At 39.6% G+C, this 23,288-nt stretch overlaps 1 protein-coding gene across 9 annotated transcripts in view; it reads right to left on the bottom strand.

Moving 5' to 3' along the window:
• Positions 1-23,288, bottom strand: part of DIP2B (disco interacting protein 2 homolog B) — a 208,110-nt gene that overhangs the window by 81,747 nt on the left and 103,075 nt on the right. For all 9 annotated transcript variants that reach the window (XM_023643546.2, XM_023643545.2, XM_023643547.2 and 6 more), the window contains exon 3: positions 10,867-10,995. In XM_023643546.2, the coding sequence (XP_023499314.1) occupies positions 10,867-10,995 (129 nt within the window). The remainder of the gene's footprint in view (positions 1-10,866; positions 10,996-23,288) is intronic.

Below are 23,288 nucleotides of genomic sequence, written 5' to 3'. Positions count from 1 at the left end.
TGTTAGAATAAACAAATTCAGCGAAGTTGCAAGATAGAAAATCAACATACAAAAATCAGCTGTGTTCCTCAACACTAACTATGAGCCATCTGAAAAAGAAATTAAGAAAACAATCCCATTTATAACAGCATCAAAAAGAATAAAATAGTAATAAACATAACCAAGGAGGCAAAAGACTTGTATACTATGAAACATTGTTCAAAGAAATTAAAGAAGACACAAATAAATGGAAAGACATCCCATGTTCATGGACTGGAAGACTTAATATTGCTAAAGTGTTCATACTGCCCAAAGCAATCTACAGATTTAATGCAATCCCTATCAAAATCCCAATGGCATTTTTTCAAGAAATAAAAAAAATCCTGGGGCCAGCCCAGTGGCACAGCAGTTAAGTTTGCATGTTTTGCTTCAGCAGCCCAGGGTTCACCAGTTCAGATCCTGGGTGTGGACCTACACACCGCTTGTCAAGCCATGCTATGGCAGGCGTCCACATATAAAGTGGAGCAAGATGGGCATGGATGTTAGCTCAGGGCCCATCTTCCTCAGCAAAAAGAGGAGAATTGGCGGCAGATATTAGCTTAGGGCTAATCGTACTCAAAACAAACAAACAAAAAACCTAAAATGCATATGGAATCTCAAAGGACCCCAAATAGTCAAAATAATCTTGAGGGAAAAAAAAAGAACAAATCTGGAGGCCTCACACTTCCTGATTTCAAAACATATTACAAAGCTATAGTAATCAAAACAGTATATGATACTGGCCTTAAGACAGACATATAGACCAATGGAACAAAACAGCCCAGAAATTAACCCTTGGGTATAGAAGTAAAATGATCTTCGACAAGAGTGTCAGGACTACACAATGGGGACATGACAGTCTCTTCAACAAATGGTGCTGGGGAAACTAGAATATCCACATGTAAAAGAATGAAGTTGGACTCCTATCTTAGACCATATATAAAAATTAACTCAAAATGGATGAAAGACCCGAAAATATAAAACTCAGATGAAAACAAAGGGGGGGAAGCTTAATGACATTGAAATGAGCAATAATTTCTTGGAAATGACATTAAAAGCACAGGTAACAAAAGCAAAAAACAGACAAATGGGACTACATTAAACTTTAAAACTTCTACACAGCAAAGGAAACCATCAATGGAGTGAAAAGGCAACCCATGGAAAGGGAGAAAATATTTGCAAACCATATATTGCATAAGGAGTTAATATTGAGAATATATAAAGAATTCCTACAACTTAATAACAACAAAACCTCCAAGTAACACAATTTTAAAACTGGCAAAGGACTTAAACAGACATTCCTCCAAAGAAGATAAACAAATGGACAATGATCATATGAGAAGATGCTCAACATCACTAATCATCAAGCAAATGCAAATCAAAATCACAATGAGAGAGCACCTCACGCCATTAGGATGGCCATTATGAAAAAGAGAAAAAAAGTGTTGGTAAGGACATGGCGAAATTGGAACCCTCATTCACTGTCGGTGGGATTGTAAAATGGTACAGCTGCTATGAAAAACAGTATGGAGGTTCCTCAAAAAATTAAAGATAAAACTACCATATGACCTAGAAATCCCACTTCTGGGTATGTATTCAAAAGAACTGAAAGTAGGGTCTTGAAGAGATATTTGTACACTCATATTCATCGTAGCATTATTCACGATAGCCAAGATGTGGAAGCAACCTAAATGTCCATGAATGGATGAATGGATAAAGAAAATATAGTATAACACACAATGGAATATTATTCAGCCTTAAAAAAAAAAGAAGAAAATTCTGTCATATGCTACGACATGGATGAACCTTGAGGAGATTATGCTAAGTGAAGTAAGCCAGTCACAAAAAACAAACACTGCATGATTCTACTTATATGAGGTATCCAAAGTACTCAAATTCAAAGATGTAGAAAGTAGAATGGTGGCTGGCAGGGGCTGGGGAGAGGGGAAAACGGGGAGTTGTTCAATAGTATAAAGTTTCAGACATGCAAAATGAAAGATTTCTAGAGAGCTGTTGTGAAACAATGTGCATATACTTAATATTGTAATATGCACAAAAACTGTTAAGAGGGTAAATTTATATTATGTGTTTTTTACCACAGTAAAAAAAAATTTTTTATGTAGCCTTTCTTCACTGATGTTTTCTTTCGGTATTTATATGGTTTCTTTTTTAAATGTAGGTCTCTGATCCATTTGAAGTTTTTGTTTGTATATGCTGTGAAGTATGGATTTAATTTAGCTTGTTCCAGCTCTCCTAGCACCATTTATTAAGAAGTACATTTTCACCCCAGTGGTTTGCAATGCTTTCTCTATCATACACTCAATCCCAGATGTACTTTGGTCATTTCTGACTTGTTACACTACTCCATGGTCTGCCTGCCAATTTGCGTTGCCATACCACGCTGCTTTAATCAAAGAGCCTTGAAAGTATGTTTTAATATCTAGCAGGTGTAGTCACTCCTCATAGGTCTTCCTTCTCAGTATTTCCCTAGCTATTCTTACATGTTTATTTTTTCAAATAAACTTCAAAAGTATATTTTCTAGTTCCATAAATAAATTTGATAGCATTTTTACTGGAAATAGATTATAGTTGTAATTTCAGGAGTCCTAACATCTCTGTGATGTTGAATCATCCTATCTAAGAACAAGATGCTTTTCCATTCACCACGTCTACTTTTGTGTCTTTCAGGGGTGTTTTAAGGTTTTCTTAATAAAGGTTTTAGACATTTCTCAAGTTTATTCCTAAATATGTTTTATCTCCTTTATTGCTTTTGTAAATTAGGTTTGCTCTACCATTATATCTTTTAACTGGCTATTGTTTGCATATATGAAGGCTACTGATTTCTGTACTAAGCACGAGTGGATAATAAACACATCCTCAAATGCCCAGTCATTAGTAATAAGAAAAATAACACTTCTACCAACAGGGTAGGAGAGTGTCCATTTCCCCACAGCTATGGACAACACTGGACCTTTTTTTTTCCCCTTTCCCAAAAAAGATAAGTGAAAAATGTCATTTTACAGTTTTAAAGTAGCTGCTCCTATTCTTGGCTTGTTTTTCTGAAGCGGTTAAGACATGGTTCCTAAGTGGTAGAGTGTGGCTTCAAGGACCAGGGGCAGAACAGACACCAAGCGCCCTCATCTGTTAGGACATTACTTTAGATAGCTAGGTAGGTAGGTAGGTAGACAGACGGGGAGGTAAGCAGGCAGGTAGACAGGTAGACATGGACAGATGAAAAGGCAGATGTGTGGGTGGGTTGAGTCGTCAAGTAGAGAAGTACAGTTCAACGAGTTACCTGCAAGCCAACAAGTGGTCACACCATTTTTACCAATTTCTAAGGTACTGATCACTTTAATGTTTTTCATTAAGGCAGAGGCACCAAGTATTAAGCTCTGGAACATTAGGATATCACATTAATTTTGGTACTACTCTGTGTGCTGGTGGGGAGGGACAGTGAAACTTTAATTTGCATTTCATTTTTTTACCCTGGAATATCTATATAGAAAACAGCTCTTCATTTCAAAATGGCTCAGACTTCACGAGCTCTAGGAAGCCTGCCCGACAGTGTCCAGTGCCCAGGCTCCCTCCTGTCACTCCCTCTTCCATGCTGCTTCTCTACCTTGTAAAAAGGATTCCTGTGTTTTCATCCGTGCTCCTCTAGCATCTAAACTGTGTTTGGCTCACAGGAGGTCTATAATAAATGCTTGCTGAACTGAACTCAATTTACCTTTCTTGGTACAAGAGAGTGTATTAATATAGAAATAAAATGGCCCTGGTGTACCAGTGGCAGTCACCTTAGCAAATGTTACCAGATCAGAGATCAGATATGGACAGAGACAGGAAAGTTCTGAATTAGGGTTTCAGAGGGACTTATTGTTGCATTTAGCTCCCAGCATTAAGTCAGAAGAATCCATACTTAGAGTGAAAGTCATTAGGAACAACGTGATTTAAGGCTTTAAATCATTTATCCAGAGCTATCACTTCAAAAACTCTGCCATTTTGTTTAAAATTAGTATGTAAACTTTATATGTATTTTGCATTTTACCACAACAAAAAAACTGGAAAAAAATAATATACATATTGGAAAAAAATCCATACATATATAATGAAGTGAAAATTTTCCCTAGACCCATCAATTCCCAAAAATAATGCCACCTCCATAGTTTGGTATATATTTTTCCAGGTTTCTGTGTCTGTGTATATACTAATAAATGTAATTACTGTTATTATTAATACTTACAAAAACTGGATATGCTACATACTGTCTTGCATTTATTGCTTAAAAATATCTTTTGTACATCTCTCCATATCCACACTAACAGATCTACCTCAGTTTTTTTAATAAGCCTTCATAGAATTTTAAATCAGCTGCCGTAGAATTCCATGGTGTGGACATAGCATAACTTATTTAACCATTGTATTATTATGAACAATACTACAACAAACATCTTTGTATATGTATCTTTGCACACATATGTTGGTGTTTTTATAAAATAAATTTCCAGAAGTGAAATTTCTGGGTCAAAGTCTATCAATATTTAAAGTTTAAAAAATATTGCCAAACTGTTGTGCTATCACTTTTAAAATCTCAGTACCAACTTACTTTGGCTCTGAAATGAAGTAATTTTAAACTGCATTTACATTTATGATACTATTTTAGTGTGCTGAGGTTTACTTAGGTGAACCACAACTGCCACAGTTAATGGAATCTATGGTGCCATCTTAGAGAAAACATACCCTGATTTCAGATATGTTAAAACGTGAAAAGTATCCTTCTTATATTAGATGAAATGCAGTTCTCAGCTGTCGTAGAAAACAAATGATTAACTGCTTATACTGAGAAACAGCAATTCCCAACAGAAGAACAGCAGCAATCAAATGTTTGCACTTATTAATTAAACACACATTTTGAAAGTATATTTTTACATGAGATATAAAACATGTGATAGCAAACTTGCTAAAACTTGGGAGTTATTCACATTAAACAAGCTTCAGACGGCCCATAACTTTTGGGTCATTAATAATTAGAGGATGCTCTTCTCTGCCACAAAGATTCCCAGCATCAGACCACAGAACAAACCAAACCACTCACCTATTTTCTAACATTATAAATTCTGGCCCAGACACTCGTGTCAGAAGGAGATGTTCACAGTTTCTGTACTAGGAAAGCCTCTTATTGATAAAACAGGCAGCTCTCTTAACTGGGTTTGACTCACTCACCAGCATACAATTCATCTTGATCTTTGATAAAGAAATCACTTCTGGAAATAGAGAACCTGAATAGACCAATCACAAGTAAAGAAATAGAAACAGTAGTCAAAAACCTCCCCAAAAATAAGAGTCCAGGACCAGACGGCTTCTCTGAAGAATTCTACCAAACATTCAAAGAAGACTTAATACCTATCCTTCTCAAACAATTCCAGAAAATTGAGGAAGATGGAGCACTCCCTAACACATTCTATGAAGCCAACATCACTCTGATCCCCAAACCTGACAAGGACAACACAAAGAAGGAAAACTACAGGCCAATATCACTGATGAACATAGATGCAAAAATCCTCAACAAAATTCTGGCAAACCGAATACAGCAATACATCAAAAAGATTATACACCATGATCAAGTGGGATTTATACCAGGGACACAGGGATGGTTCAACAACCGCAAGTCAATCAACGTGATACACTACATCAACAAAATGAGAAACAAAAACCACATGATCATCTCAATAGACGCAGAGAAAGCATTCAACAAGATCCAACATCCATTTATGATAAAAACCCTCAATAAAATGGGTATGGAAGGAAAGTACCTCAACATAATAAAGGCCATATATGACAAACCCACAGCCAACATCATACTCAATGGACAAAAACTGAAAGCCATCCCTCTCAGAACAGGAACAAGACAAGGGTACCCACCTTCACCGCTCCTATTCAACAGAGTACTGGAGGTGTTGGCCAGAGCAATTCGGCAGGTAAAAGAAATAAAAGGAATCCAAATAGGCAAGGAAGAAGTAAAACTCTTGCTGTTTGCAGACGACATGATCTTATATATAGAAAACCCCAAAGAATCCATAGGAAAACTATTAGAACCAATCAACAGCTACAGCAAAGTTGCATGGTATAAAATCTACATACATAAATCAGTAGCATTTCTATACACTAACAATGAACTAACAGAAAAAGAACTCAAGAACTCAATCCTATTCACAATCGCAACGAAAAGAATAAAATAGCTTGGGATAAATTTAACCAAGGAAGTGAAAGATTTATACAATGAAAACTACATGACTTTCTTGAAAGAAATTGACGATGACATAAAGAGATGGAAAGACGTTCCATGCACATGGATTGGAAGAATAAACATAGTTAAAATGTCCACACTACCTAAAGCAATCTACAGATTCAACGCTATCCCAATCAGAATCCCAATGACATTCTTTACAGAAATTGAACAAAGAATCCTAAAATTCATATGGGGCAACAAAAGACCCCAAATTGCTAAAGCAATCTTGAGTAAGAAGAACAAAGCCGGAGGCATCACAATCCCCGATTTCAAAACATACTACAAAGCTACAGTAATCAAAACAGCATGGTACTGGTACAAAAACAGGTCCACAGATCAATGGAACAGAATTGAAAGCCCAGAAATGAAACCACACATCTATGGACAGCTAATCTTCAACAAAGCAGCTGAGGGCCTACAATGGAGAAAAGAAAGTCTCTTTCAAAAAAAAAAAACAAAACCAAATGGTGCTGGGAAAATTGGACAGCCACACGTAAAAGATTGAAAATTGACCACTCTTTTCCACCATTCACAAAAATAAACTCAAAATGGATCAAAGACCTAAAGAATAGGCCTGAAACAATAAGTCTTCTAGAAGAGAATAGAGGCAGTTCACTCTTTGACATCAGTTTCAAAAGAATCTTTTCGGACACCATAACTCCTCAGATGAGGGAAACAATAGAAAGAATAAACAAACGGGACTTCATCAGACTAAAGAGCTTCTTCAAGGCAAGGGAAAACAAGATTGAAACAAAAAAACAGCCCACTAATTGGGAAAAAATATTTACAAGCTACTTATCCGACAAAGGGTTAATCTCCATAATATATAAAGAACTCACACAGCTCAACTACAAAAAATCAAACAACCCGATCAAAAAATGGGCAGCGGACATGAACAGACATTTCTCCAAAGAAGATATAAGGATGGCTAATAGACACATGAGAAGATGCTCATGATCACTAATCATCAGGGAAATGCAAGTCAAAACTACACTAAGATATCACCTTACACCCATTAGATTGGCAAAAATATCCAAAACCAAGAGTGATAAATGTTGGAGAGGTTGTGGAGAAAAAGGAACCCTCACACACTGTTGGTGGGAATGCAAACTGGTGCAGCCACTATGGAAAACAGTATGGAGATTTCTTAAAAAGTTAAAAATAGAAATACCTTATGACCCAGCCATCCCACTACTGGCTATCTATCCTAAAGAACCTGAAACCAGCAATTCCAAGAGTCCCATGCACCACTATGTTCATCGCAGCATTATTTACAATAGCCAAGACATGGAACCAATCTAAGTGCACATCAACTGATGATTGGATAAAGAAGATATGGTATATATACACAATGGAATACTACTCAGCCATAAAAAAGGACAAAATCGTCCCATTCGCAACAACATGGATGGACCTTGAGGGTATTATGTTAAGCGAAATCAGACAGAGAAAGACGAACTCTACATGACTCCAGTCATAGGTGGAAGTTAACATCTAGACAAGGAGAACTGATGGTTGGTTACCAGGGGAAAGGAGGGGGTGGGGGGAGGGCAGAAAGAGGGAAGTGGTGTACCCACAACATGACTAACAATGTACAACTGAAATTTCACAAGGTTATAAACTATCATAATCTTAATTAAAAAAAAAAAAAAAAAGAAATCACTTCTGAAGTTCAGTCCCTAGACACAGCTGACTTCGGACATCTCTGCCAGAACCACATGAAAGCTGGGTGGGTATCATTTTCCAGCACTAACGTTTGAGCTGACTAAAGTGACAGAAATACTCCTTTAACATCCTTTTCTGTTTTTGCTGTTTTGTTTGAGGTGGCTAATTGCTCAGAAGACTAACACTAAAGGAGCTGTCAGAATGACTCACAATCAGATCACTTTTCATCTCAGGCACTGTGTATTTTCCACATTTGTGATCATAACACACATGTATAGGAAGGTGCATCCTGCCTTGATGTGCAGAAAAAAAGAAGTACTAAATAAGTGTATTTGAAATGTCAGACCCTCTTGGCTAAGCACAAAGAACAGAATCAAGTCAGATGATCTAAACTCTGAATAAATATAAGATCTTTACACCATGTCTGAAACATGAAACACGAAGTCTATTTAGATTTGATTATGACTGGTTGAAATGTTGTAGGTGTTAATAAGCCTCCACCAAAAAAGAGAGGATTTTCCAGTTAAACTCACTGACGATAGATCCTTTCTCTGTACCCATCACTGTATTCTGAATGCCTAGAATTTTACTAAACATACCCTCCATTCTTAAGTGATTTTAGCACATGACTTATAAATGTAACCCTTCCTATGAATGGAGGGGCAAAGAGGCGAAGTCCAACTCCCACCAATGTTTGCAACTTCTTTGCTCCACTTCTGCTGCTACTCTTGGTTTCTTCTTATTCATGGAAGCCAGGATTCTCAGAACGTGCTGAGCTTTTCCTTGCTATTTAATTGAGCAACTCCTAATACATTGAAAAATGTGACTTTTGCCCAAAATCCATGCTTGCATGCCTCCTCTTTCATGTTCCCCATCATGACAACATTGCAGTACTCTCACAGCTTCCAGTATCTCCAGGGTTTTTAAATCACCTCTTCTCCCCTACTTTCCCTCCTCTCTGGCCTACTTCTCATTACTACCCTAAAAAAAAAAAGGCCCAGGGAGACAAATCTCCCAAATCCGACCATTAAACTCTCTTCGTGCACCTAACCAAGAGACTCTGCAGTCTGCTTCCAGTATCTGATCCACAGACTATACTTCCTGATATGTGGGGTAAATCTGAAAGAATTAGTGTAAAAGTAGAGGGGCTGGAGATCACAGTTGGGTTTTAGTAGGTGAAGTTGGTGAAGTCAAAGTTAAACAGGTGAAGGTCAAAATTTCACACTACTGAATGAGCTCACTTCTATCCGTGATCAGCTTGGACACAGGACGCAGAAAATCATCTTTTTGGTTCCTGACTATTCCTTCTATTTTGTGCTGTAAAAACAAATAAACAAGAAAACAAAGGGAAAAAACCACCCAAAACTCCCAGAAGGCCAGGGATGAGAGTTGTAAAGGTTAAAAGCCTCCTGGACTGGTCAGAACACGCTGCTGCTGAACCTGGGCCCCAGGCTCAAAAGGCAACACTGGGTGTCTGGGAAATCAGCCTTGGGTCCTGGTGACAAAACAGGAGCTCCTGATATGCTCGTCTACATCCAGCCTTACCTCCCTCTAATTCATTCCTTAACTAACCACTGCTTTTATTCCTTCCTTTCTCCACAATATCTATTTAGCTCTTATATATGCCGGGCCCTGTGCCAGGCACTGGGGCACAGCAGTGGCAAAGCATGCAGCCTGCCACTGGCGTGAGCTCCTAAACAAACACAAATCTGTTGCTGCTCTGCTGAAAACCTTCAACGGTACTCAAGATTCCTCAAGATTAGGTCCCTGGTCTTCTGTCTAGCCTCACCTCCCACCTCTTCCTGGGCCCTTGCATTCTACCTTCTGGCCATAATGAACTACTTTACTGATGCTATTTCTCTAACTCTGTCTGTCTGCCATGACACACAGATTGGATGTCTTATTCTCTGAGAAAGCCTCCCCAGCTCGCTCAAGGCCAAGTTAGGTTGCAGGGAAAATTTTGGTGTGGCACGCAACCTCTATTTTTTTGATCGAACACCTCTCATTCCTTCCTTCCAGTGTGTGAAAATATACATCTAATATAATCAGCCCACAAATGGCTGACGCAGCTCTGCAACCATGTCGTTTTCTCTAAAGCAGTTTCTGAGAGGATGTGATCTACACCCTGCTTTTCAATTCAAGAAAAGGTTAAGGAAACCTTGGCTGGTGTAAGGGAGTCAAAGATCTGGAGAAAGTAAAATATCATTCCAGTTAGTCTTCTGGTTTATTTCTGCTACTTCTTAAAACAATAAATGCTGCAGAGACTATGTTAGTACACTGGACCGTAGACGGCTGGGGGCAGGCCCGCTACGCCATGCGTCCTCCTGAGGGTCTATGATTTGTGTGTCTGCTCATCAGTCCTGGCCATGGTATGGCTGTAGCAGGCTCCCACTACCAGACACAGCACGTTGCCTTTTCCCTTGCCATGGGTACCTTTTGGGTCAGAAGAAATGAAGTTCAAGAGTTTACTAATTTGAAATTTCATTGTTTTTGTTCTAGCTCCATCAGTTAAGAGCCTAATGAACAGCTCTGGCAAATGCAGAAGGATTTGCCTCTTCCCACAGAGTCCACTGAGCTCTCCCAGGACCACCCTATGCCACCCCAGCCCTCCACTTTCTTATTTATCTATTCATATCACCTTTGTACTCATCTGGCTCCCCGTCTGCCCTTGAGGGTAGAAACGTCTTATTAGTTGCTGTATCCCCAGCAAACACTGAGTAGAATCTACTATACCTGGCACGTTACAGGTATTCAATAAGTGACGGATGAATGAATTAATAGAGACCTCTTGGCACTTCAAGGGAAAAACACAACAAACATTGGGAACTCTCAGGATTTACAGTTCACGCCACAGTCAGTGAACACTGCTCCACGGGTAACTTCCAGTTCCTTCTCACCTGATCGGTATCGCTCATCCCTGGCTCCCCCAGATCGAGTTCGGTGGTACTTAGAAGGAGCGGAAGTTTGAGCTGCAGATGGAGCAGGTGTCTGGTTTCTATGTTCCTTCTGCACTGCTGGATCAGCTTCTAAAAAAGGAAGTTCGGAAGATGGTTATCCAATAACAATAATAGCTAATGGTTTCTGAGCACTTTATAGCATTCTCGCAACACTTCGAGGTAGGCACCATTACCCCATCAACAGTAAAGGGTTAAAGAGCTTTAATGCACATACATAAAAATGATGCAAAGACATCCAGGCTAAAAAATATCATCTTAGAGCCGTAACTGTCAACAGGCAATAGGTGGGAAGCAGCAAGAAGATATTTGTAAAGTGAAAAGGCCATTCCAGAGACTCCAAGAACTGGTGGGGTGGGTTGGGGTGCATATGACCCCACAATCCTGCACAGGGGTACAAAGAATAACTTGGGGAGCTTTAGCCTTCCCAACGTAAGTTACTCCAAATAAACATGATTTAAACAAAACTACGATGCTTGTTATGCAAACCTAACCTTAAATCAAGTCTACTAACACTGACTTTCCAGTCCCTAGCCCGCCCCCATACTCTGCTCTCCCAACATTTACTGTTTATCAAGAACATGGGAAGGGGGAAATAAGTAGGTAAACAGAAGAAAAACACTTTAAGTTCTGATCTTTTACAGCCTTTCTCTTTTTCAAATGGTGTTAGCTCCTAAGTCGTAATTTTTTTTAATTGTAGTAAGAACATTTAACATGAGATATACCCTTTATATACTCCCTGCTTCTATGAGTTTGACTACTTTAGATTCCTCACATAAGTGGAATCACACAGTATCTGTTCTTCTGTGACGGGTTTATTTCACTCAGCATCATGTCCTCCAGGTTCACCCATGTTGTCACATATTGCAGGATTTCCTTTTTTTTTTTAAGTCGAGATACAATATACTGCATTATATTAGTTTCAGATGTACTACCTAACAAGTCAATATTTGTATATACTGCAAAATGATCACCACAATAAGTCTAGTTAACATCCACCACCATACATAGTTACAAAATTTGTTTCTCACAGTGAGAACTTTTAAGATCCACTCTCTCAGCAACTTTCAAATACATAATGGAGTATTACTAACTATAGTCACATGTTGTACGTTACATCCTCACGACTTATTTATAACTGGAAGTTTGTAACTTTTGACCCCCTTCACCCATTTCACCCACTCCCCAGGATTTCCTTCTTTTTTAAGGTATATTTTAAGTGTCTTAAACAGCATTTAGTTGTGCCCTCAAGGCAGCTTACGCATAACCAATTATGTGCCCACTACAGTAAGATGTCACCCATCCAGCAAATGCACTGCTCCATACCACAGCTGAGAATCGGCCAATAAAGCAAAAAATAAAAATGCAGACTGAGGGGCCAGCCCGGTGGTGCAGTGGTTAAATTCGCATATTCCACTTCGGCGGCCCAGAGTTCACTGGTTCAGATCCCGGGTGTGGACTTGGCACCGCTTGGAAAGCCATGCTGTGGTAGGCATCCCACATATAAAGTAGAGGAAGATGGGCACAGATGTTAGCTCAGGGCCAGTCCTCCTCAGCAAAAAGAGGAGGACTGGCAGCAGTTAGCTCAGGGCTAATCTTCCTCAAAAAAAGAAAAGAAAAGAAAAGAAAAAAAATGTAGACTGAAAGCACAGAGGTCTAGGGAGTGAAAGCAACAGTCTCATGTACCTCAGGAAAGGCTGAGGGCATCATGATACTACAGGAAATGAGACTCATAATGACAATATCGTATCATCTTTAAAAGAGGGTTGGCATGCTGGAAAGGCCAGGTGTAAGAGCTCTAGTGGACAGTTCCAGCTGGGCCCAGTCTTCCATGTGCCCCTGCTGAGGCACCAGGCGTGTGAGGGAGGCCATCTCGGACCTTCCAGACCAGCCCACCCACCAGGTGAAAAGCACCTAGTGAACCCAGTTGCTCCCATGTGGAGCATAAGAATCACCCAACTGAGCCCTGCCCAAATTCCTCACCCTCAAAATCATAAGACATAATTTAAAATAAACCTTTTATATTTTTAAAAACAGACTATTTTCTTTTAAAGATTGGCACCTGAGCTAAGATCTGTTGTCAATCTTTTTTTTTTTTTCCCTTCTTCTTCCTCTCCCCAAAGCCCCTCAGTACACAGTTGTATATCCCAGTTGTAGGTCCTTCTGGTTGTGCTACGTGGGACACCACCTCAGCATGCCCTGATGAGCGGTGCCATGTCCGTGCCCAGGATCCGAACTGGCAAAACCCAGGGCCCCCGAAGCGGAGCACGTGAACTTAACCACTTGACCACTGGCCGGCCCCTGGATTATTTTTTATATACTGTTTCTAAGAAGGGAAGGAAGAGTATATTTTAGGATATTTTCCACTAAAGTGCTTTTATGGATCTAGAAATGTTTATTTTTGATGGTTTCTGGTAGCTGAGATTTTTATTACAAAATATATTAACTGAGCACAGTATGTTTCAACACTGAGATTTTGAAATGTAATGTCTGGTGTTATAAACTGAAGTTTTCAATCAACCTAAATTCTCTTGATAATCCATTTCACAGAAGAGCTATACTGAATTCTTAATATTTTCATACCTTGTTTCATTTGTTAGCTTTATTACTCTAGAACAGGAGTCAACAAACAGTAGCCCATGGCTGTTTTTATAAACAGTATTACCAGAACACACCATGCTCATCTGTTCATATTATTGCCTATGGATGTTTTCACACTGCAAAGCTGAATGGTTGTGACAAAGACTGTATGGTCCTCAGAGACTAAAATATTTACTATCTGGCCTTTCACAGAAAAGGTTACCAACCCTGGCCTATAATAATAAAAGCTAACATTTAAGTGTTTGCTTTGTGCCAGGCACTGTGCATAGAGAAGTTGTGCACATCTTATCTTATTTATTCCTCACAACAACCCTACAAAGTCAGCACTATCACTATCAACTTTTTACAGAAAAGAGAATAGAGACATGGACTAGTTTATCCAAAGTCACACAGCCAGGAAACGGCAGAGCTAGGATTCAAACCTAAGTCTGTATAACTCTGCCAGTTCCTAACCACAAAATTCTCCCAAGACTCTAAAGAGAAAGCAATCAGAATAATTTAGTTTAGGAGCGTCTAAATGCTTCAAGATTTACAGTCAGCAGTTAGATAAAACTGTTTTTTAAATAATCACCTGCCATCATTTGAAAGATTCTACAAAAAGCCCCTCCAAATAAATTTTTCAGCCACTCAATAGAGAAATGATTTAAAACATAGTCCAATTAACTTTATTTATTTTTTTAAAGATTTTATTTTTCCTTTTTCTCCCCAAAGCCTCCCACTACATAGTTGTATATTTTTAGTTGTGGGTCCTTCTAGTTGTGGCATGTGGGACACGGCCTCAACATGGCCTGATGAGCGGTGCCATGTCGGCACCCAGGATCCGAACCGGCGAAACCCTGGGCCGCTGAAGCAGAGTGCGCGAACTTAACCACCTGGCCACGGAGCCGGCCCCTCCAATTAACTTTAAATAGAGAACAAAAAATAGAAAGGGGCTATTTTTATTTGTATAGTCAGATGATATATACAGGAAGGAAATCAGGTTAGCACACATCAGCTACTTTGCTTGTAAATACACACAGAGGCAACGGTTTGACTTAAACAGAGCACCAAGTTTAAAACACTAGCTTTGTATCAATGGAGAGTGGGGTCATAGTGAAAATATTAATATAACTGAATTACCTATCACTGATTATTTTCTTAATTAAATAAGCAGATTTGCAAAAACAGACCAAATCATTCTGCTAAGAAACACAGGGCTTCCCTATTAGATAGTTAATAATCCAAAGGGTGAAAAAATGAACACAGATTCTCATTTCACTAAGGATGCACACAAATGTACGTATTTTTTACCATTCCTCTCTCACCTATGCTTTTACCTTGTATTTTTCTAAGTAATTAATTAGGAGAAAGAAGCCAATGTGGGCTAAAGAATAAAAATTGCGGAACTGAGAGTTAATATATTTGTTTGAAGAAGAATTAGAAAGAATGAACATTTGCACTCGGGACTATCTAGAGGTTATCACAGCTCAAACCACAAGGAAATGTAACACAAATACAAACATCTGATGAGAACTGAGAGTCAGATGACATTTAGCCAAGAGATCTACTGAACTGGTACTGAAAAAACAAAAACAGGCCTCACAACACGCTATTCACCAGGCGCCACCATAGGATGCTCTGCAATGTGCACTCAGCTCCCTCAGGAATCTAGTCATCCCAGCGGACCAGGTCCCTTTTGGATCCAAAATCATGACAGGCATTTCGTTGCAGCTACCAGAGGTCAAGGTGTAGTTTCAACAAGCGGCTGGCAAGTTTGTTCAGTGAGCATTCCTCTATTGCCCAAAGCACAACACCACAAAAACACGGATTTCGGACAGAACCACCTTGGTTCAAATGTGTCATACACCTGCTTCAAGTTCAAGAGAGACTATCTAAAAGAGACATAAAAGGAAAAAGAAGAGTAAAATGGATTCTTAGGAACTGAATCACTTTAAGAATAACAAGGGAGCTTAATAATGAAACCCTAGATAATCTCTTTGAATGTGAAGAATCACTCTCCATTTATATGAATTTTACAGATTTTTATTTCCATGTGTTGGGGTTTTTTTTTTAAGACATAAGATTTACAAATATATTTTATAAGTGCACTGAAAAAATTGGAAGCAAATACAGTAAAGTGTTAATAGCACCTATCTCTAGATGATGAGATTTTGGACGCTTTATATATTTTTCCATAGGTTTTACTGGATTTCTACAATTCAGAAAAGTTCTCTTCAGAATATAAAAATAATATATGTTCATTATAAAACATCAAGGAAATAGTTAAGTGTAAAAAGAAAATAAAAATATTGGATTTTCTTAATTTGAAGGTCACATCTTCAAATAGAGCAGATTCTTACCAAAATAAGTTAAAATAATATTCAGTTTTCAGCTTCCTAGATAAATTATGACTCTATGAAGCGGATTTTCTAAATCAATCTTCTAAAATCAATTGTCTCCTTTTTCTTTCACCAAAAACAACTGGCAAATCAATGCATGTTTGGGGGTGAGAGGAAGGAAACTATGTCCTGGCTGGAGTAAAAGAATTTTGGAGGCTTACTCTCACCTTAGCTTACTGGCCAAGGCAACAATTTATCATGGAAAGGGGCAAGAAACCATGGATGTCAGGGCTCCTCAGAGAGAGCAGGGAGGTGTGGGCACACAGTAGCACAGCAGGGTCTGATATAACAGCATGTCCACATCAGCCGGGCAGGCAAGATGCTGCTTAATGATGAGTCATTCTTTAGCCAGGCTTTCACACTCCAACCAGATCTCAGGAATTAGCTGGGACCCAAAAGCAGAGATTTCTATATTCTGAGTAAGACATGCACGGTTTCACTACCATGGTAAGAAGCTAAAAGCAAAGACAGAATTAACTACATGTGTCAACATCATGAGATATTATATACCATGAAAAATATGCTGACTATGAAGACATGAAATGGTCTAAATGAAATGTCATGATAAAAGAACATAAAATATTATGTATATAATATGATTCCAATTATGTACATAAAAACTATTCATACACAATTATAAGGATCATATGGGACATAAAGTCCCCTAAGTAGCTAGAATGAGGTAATGACGAGGCACTCTGGAGTTCTTTAAAATTTCATTATTTTGTTTACAGAAAGAATGATGTGTAAAATGAAAGGAATTTTAAAAGACACGAAATACAGATAAGTGCTGGAACAAGAGCTGCGAATCTCATGTATCAAATCTTCTTCAAAACTTCCAAATTCTAGTGTGAAACATACTTGAGATCCAAAGAAAAAGACAGTTCACTGATTATGACACCGCGACAGCGCCAGTTTGGGGGTTCCTCATCTTTTGGTTTGTTATACAGAATATCCACTAGGGGTCACCATTATGTTTAAATAGTGATGACGATACAAGGTTTAATGACAGTAAGTTGAAGAAAAACCACAAATTTTAATTCCTTCTACAACACAAAGCCTTCTTTCTCAATGATCAACATGTACAGAACTTATTGTCCTTTGGCCGAAAGAGACATCAGAGTCTTCTATGATTCTATTGTTTGAACATAATAACGAAGATAACCTCAAAAAGAAGCTGATATTTAGTTATAAAACTATGCAAAATTTCCATTCAGGAAGATGGAAGGCCAACCTCAGCTTCTTATCTTTCAACTCTGCCTATGATTTATTTAAAGATATTCTCACCTGTAAGAATAACAGAGTGAAGTAGGATGTGCTCTGAGAACCAAGTAACATAATAATTCAACTTTTTGGAGTGACCAGAGCAGACATGCTCACTGGTCTTGGTGCTGGCATCCAGAGAAGAAATATACTAAGTAAGTGATCACCAACGTACGTATCTCTTCTCCATCGTGATACGTGCTGAGACGGAAAAGCACAGGCCCTCTGAGCCCCATACACAACGGGGAATTTAACCGGTATTGCAGTTTCAGGGAAGGCCTGTTATACAGGAGACACTGCTGTAGGCTTTAGCTTGGCAGAGAGAGGGGAGAGCCATTTTATACAAAAGTAAGGTATTTGTAGAAGTCCAGTGAGGGAGAAAACCTTGACAAGTCTCAGAAAGATGCAGGGGCTAAAGCACAGTGGAGAGGGGGAGCGATACAAAATAAGAAGAGGGGGGTGAGATCACTTGTCCTAAGCCAAAGGAGTGCCTCTGAGGGGGTGTAAACAAGAAATGACAGGATAACAGTGATAGTAGTATTTCTACAGCTCTTTAAACTTTCATAACACGATCTCATTTTATCTTCACAATAATGCTATCTGATAGATACCATTACAGAAGCGGGACACCCATCACAGATTAAATCTGTTTTTCTATAGTGACAGTGTGTCGACAAGCACCTTAAATCATTACTGAGCCTCTACTCCCACTCCCACCCGGTGCGAGAAGGGCAGGTGAGGGTACCTTGAATCACTCGGAGAACCTTCCTTGGGAGCTAACGTACCCCGAGTCCCTGAGGAGAGCCTTCCTTAGAAGGATGGGCGACTAACCTCACTGTCTAGGGAAAGGGAGGAAGGAATGAGAGTGTTTGCACTTGGAGTTTGGAAAAGGGGCCACCATCTGATTCCTAGGAGTGGATTCCGGGAGTTCGTAAAGTGGTGAATGTCTGAGCAGATCCTGACCCAGAGCTTCCTGGCCACTTGGCATCAAGAAAATGGCTGTGCATGGGGCTAAAAGAGCACAACATCAAGAGCTCTGCCCGGAGAATCCAAGTGGGGTGCCTTGGCTGAGTTGAGCAGTGTGGGCTCCTCCACCAGAGTGGCTGACATGGGAAGCAGGTAGAGCCCTGGGTCAGCATCACTGGTCACGAGGTAAGGACCAGTTTTCAGCAGCACCCTGAGAAGCAGCAGCAGACTACAGGGCTCTTCCCTTTTGGGTGTGGTAGCTGCAATGACCACCTCTCCTCCTGCACTACCTATATCCCAGGGGGTTCTTGGACAATTCAGGAGGAAAGAGAAGCCCCAAGGGGAAGATAGCGGACTTCCTTCTGATAAGGCACGTGGGGATAGATATGACTGCAACGTGTCCTCCAGTTTACAGCAATTATGATACTATCCAAACCTGGTAAATGAAAGAGAAGAACTAGGACTGGAATAAAAAAGTCAATGTTCTTTCCATTATGCTGTGATCCTCACTTGGGAAGGAACTTTCAAATCAAAATGAGATAGATAAAATACAATAGATCCCACCCCACGCCCCTCCACACCCACGCACACAAAGAGGCACATTCTTAATATTTATATAGTTGGAAACATTCTATAGCATTCCAAAATGCAGCTCCTGATTTCAATAGCCGGTTTTAAGTTCCCGTCCCTTTGAATTTCCACAGTACTTTGTTTAGAACTCTCTTACAGTGCTTATTTTACTCTCTCTCTTATGATCCTCATTTGTATACCTGTCTTATCTCTCCTACTATAGTATAAATAACTTGAGGTTAGAGGCTAGTCTTAATTCATCTTGTATCTCCTGCAGTAATTGGCTCTCTGTCTTACACACTGCAGATGCCCAATATTTTGGTCAAAATGAATAATTAACATCTTATCTGCCTCCTCACTTCCACCAATGATAGTGAGTGGCTGGGAAAAACAAAAGACAAAAATGAAGAGATACCAATTTAAAGGAAATGGTTAAACGTTAATGTGAAAAGCCTGCTTATTTGTATATCTCTAGGCCACACAAGTTTTATGCAAAAATTTGTGCCTCTCACAATTTTTATACAATTACATGAGGTCATTAAGAAAAACAGGATCACAGACTATCCTTGAGAGGAATTATCAGACTTTAGAAAGCATAAAACACAAGGGTTTTCTTTTGTTGCATTTTAACTCAGCCATATATACATTTGCGCCATCTCAAAGGCAGGACTGAACTTAGAACTGTGATGGAAGGGGTGTGGAACCACTGGCAAATGCAGTGTATGTATATACACTGGAAGACCAGGGAGCAAATATCCTCTGGCAGCCACAAAAGAAAGCCAAGTTCGGGAAAAACCTTTGGGTCACCAGAACTTCTTACCAGGAAGAACAGCTAGAGAACGTCAACAGAATGCCAACACATAACCACATCATAAACTGCTATGTCTTATCACTCAAAGGGCAGTAGGTAAGAGTCTGGGGGAAAAACGTGGAAACCTAGGGGCCAGTCCCGTGGCCAAGTGGTTAAGTTCCTACACTCTGCTTAGCCGGCCCAAGGCTTTGCCTGTTCAGATCCCAGGCACAGACATGGCACCACTCATCGGGCCATGCTCAGGCAGCGTCCCACGTAGCAGAGCCAGAAGGACCTACAACTAGAATATACAGCTATGTACTGGGGGTCTTCGGGGAGAAGAAGAAGAAGAAGAAAAAAAGAAGACTGGCAACAGATGTTGGCTCAGGTGCCAATCAAAAAAAAAAAAAAGTGGAAACCTAGGCCAAGAAAGAACACGTTAACAGGTGAGATCCAATTCTGAAGCAGGAGACAAACAATTAAACGAAGCAAAAGCAGAACAAAGTGAAGGGATGGAGGGAGAAAAACAGATACGCCAAGGTCACAAATAATCTCAAATACACAAAGACAGAGCGGAATGTGTACGCCAATGCCATCAAAACCAGAAGCTGCAGCAATGTCCTAAAACAAAAGATGTGGGTCTGGGGGAAGACGCCCCCAGTGCACTGCAAGGCAATTATAAATAGTGGAGAGCTGCAAACAGAGCTGAGGCAGGGCTCCTCTCAGACTCACGCAGAGGAGGGAGGCCCCCAGTCTCAATACTTTAATCGGGCTGGTGTGGAGACGGTAGGATCAGCCGGCTGCTAAACAGCCAAAACGAAGCACTAAGGTCTTTGAGATCATTCCGATTGACGGAAATTATCTCTGCACAAAGTTTGAACAAGTCTTAAATAGAAACGTTAGGATAAAGAACTCTGATTAAACATGGCGGAATGAACACTTCTGTCTATCCCTATTCCTTCCCAAAACACCACCAGAATAATAAAGGCCTGTGGCTGGACAAGAAGATGATCAGTTCAGATAGACGCAGGCAGAGAGAGAGGACCAAGAGTTGTCTCCTCAAAAATAAGAACAAGATTGATGAATCAACTAGAAAAAAAAGGAAATGTAATCCTACTAAACCAAGCAACTTAGCTGTGAACAGTATTCACATACTCATAATAATGTAAACATGGAATGCTGACTTAACAACAAAAAAAGTAATATACTGAGGATTCATCCCAGAGTAAGCACGAGATGGGAGATGTGAAGGGGCAAAGGGAAGGGGGGTGTCTGTGTGGTTGAGGGAGGACTACGTGAGAGAAAACTCTAATCTTTTATAGTAAAAAATGAAGAAATAATGCTTCAAATTGAAGAAAAGTCAAGAAATAGCAGTAAAATGTTACTTAGGAAAACAGAGGTAAATGCCAGAAGAAACCACTGAAAGAGTTGAAAGAAGTTGTCTCTAGGGAAGGAGAGGACACTGCTTTTTGTTGTTACTGTTACAAACCTTCTGGTACTATTTGACTATTTAAAAAAGATGCATTAATTTCACCTGGAAATAAAAATTAAAGAGAAATGCTAAATCTGAGGTGAGAATCAACATACTGTGCACAGTCTCTTGAGGTTTAGTAGTGTAAATTAGAGATTTACTGAGGGTGGAGACAAGGTGCCAGGACCAATTACTCTCCAATCTGTAGATTAATCTGCTTCTTTCATTACCTTTCATTAGGTTCATCTTCACAGATGTTCACTAAAGGAGAGCCTAGAAATTCTAAGTGTTCTTTCTGTTTGGTTCCACAAACATGTATAAAATATCTACTATGTGTCAAGCACTAATGCTAGAAACTGTGGACATGAGGAAGAAAAATAATAATAAAAAAGAATACTCCTAATTTTAAAGTCCTTAAGAGTCCAGTAGGGGAGTAAGACAAACAAACTATAACCCACGAGACAGTCAGAGAGAGCTTTGTAAAAATGCAACTCAGGGGCTGGCCCAGCGGCGTAGTGGTTAAGTTGGTGTGCTCTACTTTCGTGGCCCAGGGTTCACAGGTTCAGATCCTGGGCGTGGACCTAGCACCGCTCCTCAAGCCAGGCTGCGGTGGCATCCCACATAAAACAGAGGAAGACTGGCACAGATGCTGGCTCAGCAACAATCTTCCTCAAGCAAAAAAGAGGAAGACTGGCAACAGATGTTAGCTCAGGGCCAATCTTCTTCACACACACAAAAATGCAACTCAGGTAATGGGGGTAGGGACTGCTTTTGAACAGGCTAGTCAAGGGAGCCTTCTTTGTGGAAGTCCTGGTTGAACAAAGCCCTAGTAGACTGAGGGAGCAAGCCAGAGGGTGTCCCGGCAGACTTGTCGGTCTTGTCCAACGCTGTCTGCTTCCCAGGGTCTCAACAGTACTTGGAACAGAGAAGGCACTTAGTAAATATGTGCTGGTCTGAGGTTCTATGCGTAACCCCTGTATCAGCAGAATAAACTCTTTATTAAAGCTAGTTGGAATTATCAGTTACTTATACCCAAAGTATTTTAAAGATTAGACCACAGGACGAGCCCAGGGGAGTTGCCTCCCTACTCAAAGCCTTCCATTTTCCTGCATCTCCAACAACAGTGGCCAAGAGTGACTAATTTAGAGTGAGAGCGTGTGTGGTTTGAAAATTCAACTCTTTGGGCCATGCCAAAAGAGAGTTAATTCTGGCCCCTTCTCCCTGCAAGTCTGCTAATTGAGGCGTGTGGGAAGCCTTACATCCAGGCTCTAGTAGCTTCCAACTACTGAAAGATGTTCTCCAGGCTATTCCTTCTGAAGAGCATATGGCTCAGAAGGAGTAGGAAATGCAAACCCGTCCCACCTTCATTTCTCCCAGGCCTCTCGTAGTGAGAGCATCTTGAAGCCCTGAGCATGATTTCAACCTTTATCAAGACAGGAATTTTTCATACAGGATGGCACTTAAATACCAGATAACACTTGGGTTTTGCTTAACTAAAGAAACAACAAACATTTCCAATGTTGGGAAGTTTTAAGTGATTTTCAAGGATAATTTTGACACATCAGATTTTTGTCAGCCAGTGATTTTTGAATCTAACTCCTTTGATGCTAGTGAATTAAACGATGCTTGTTATTAACCAAAATTGTTCTCAATTTCCACTGTTTAATTTCTAAGTATATTCTTCAACCTTGTGTTCTCTTTCATGTCTCCCCATTCTCCCTATTACATTGTTAATTTTCTTCTGAAGTCCTATTTTAAAGATTTATGTAACTTGTGGGAAATCTAAAATATATATAAATATGCATCCCAAGATAACTCAACTCCAAATCAATTCCAGACAGAAAATCATTCACTAAACTTTTAGATAATCTAAATTTTTAGATAAACATGTGCACATGTTCCAGTAATACAATGTTGCAGGCAGTATTAATTTTTTATTTCAAAAGAGATTAGCGGAGAAGGTTATACACTACACTCAAGTAGCCACCCTCACAGCAAAGCCTCTCACAACTGGAGTGAAGGAATTCGAACAAGGTACTAGAGTCAGAAGAGGCTGAATCCCTCTAGAAGTAAGAAGTAGAAAATTCCTACCAAAAGCATCAAAATGACTTTCACGTCATTTAATTCTATATTAGAAATTAATACTATGTAGTAAGTTTAAAATTTGCATTCCAATGTCATTAAAAAAGATCAAACTAAATGCATTCTTCGAAATCTGCAGAGACAGATGGGATAAACATGCCAAGGGGTAATCTCCTCTTTTGCTCAGAACCTACATAATATAGATTACCCAGCCCTACAAATGATCCCTTTCTGCGAAAAACAT

The sequence above is a fragment of the Equus caballus genome, chromosome 6 (assembly GCF_041296265.1).
Source record: "Equus caballus isolate H_3958 breed thoroughbred chromosome 6, TB-T2T, whole genome shotgun sequence".
NCBI classification, from domain to species: Eukaryota; Metazoa; Chordata; class Mammalia; order Perissodactyla; family Equidae; genus Equus; species Equus caballus.
Note: the sequence above shows the minus strand (reverse complement) of the source record. Positions and strands in the feature narration are given on the sequence as shown.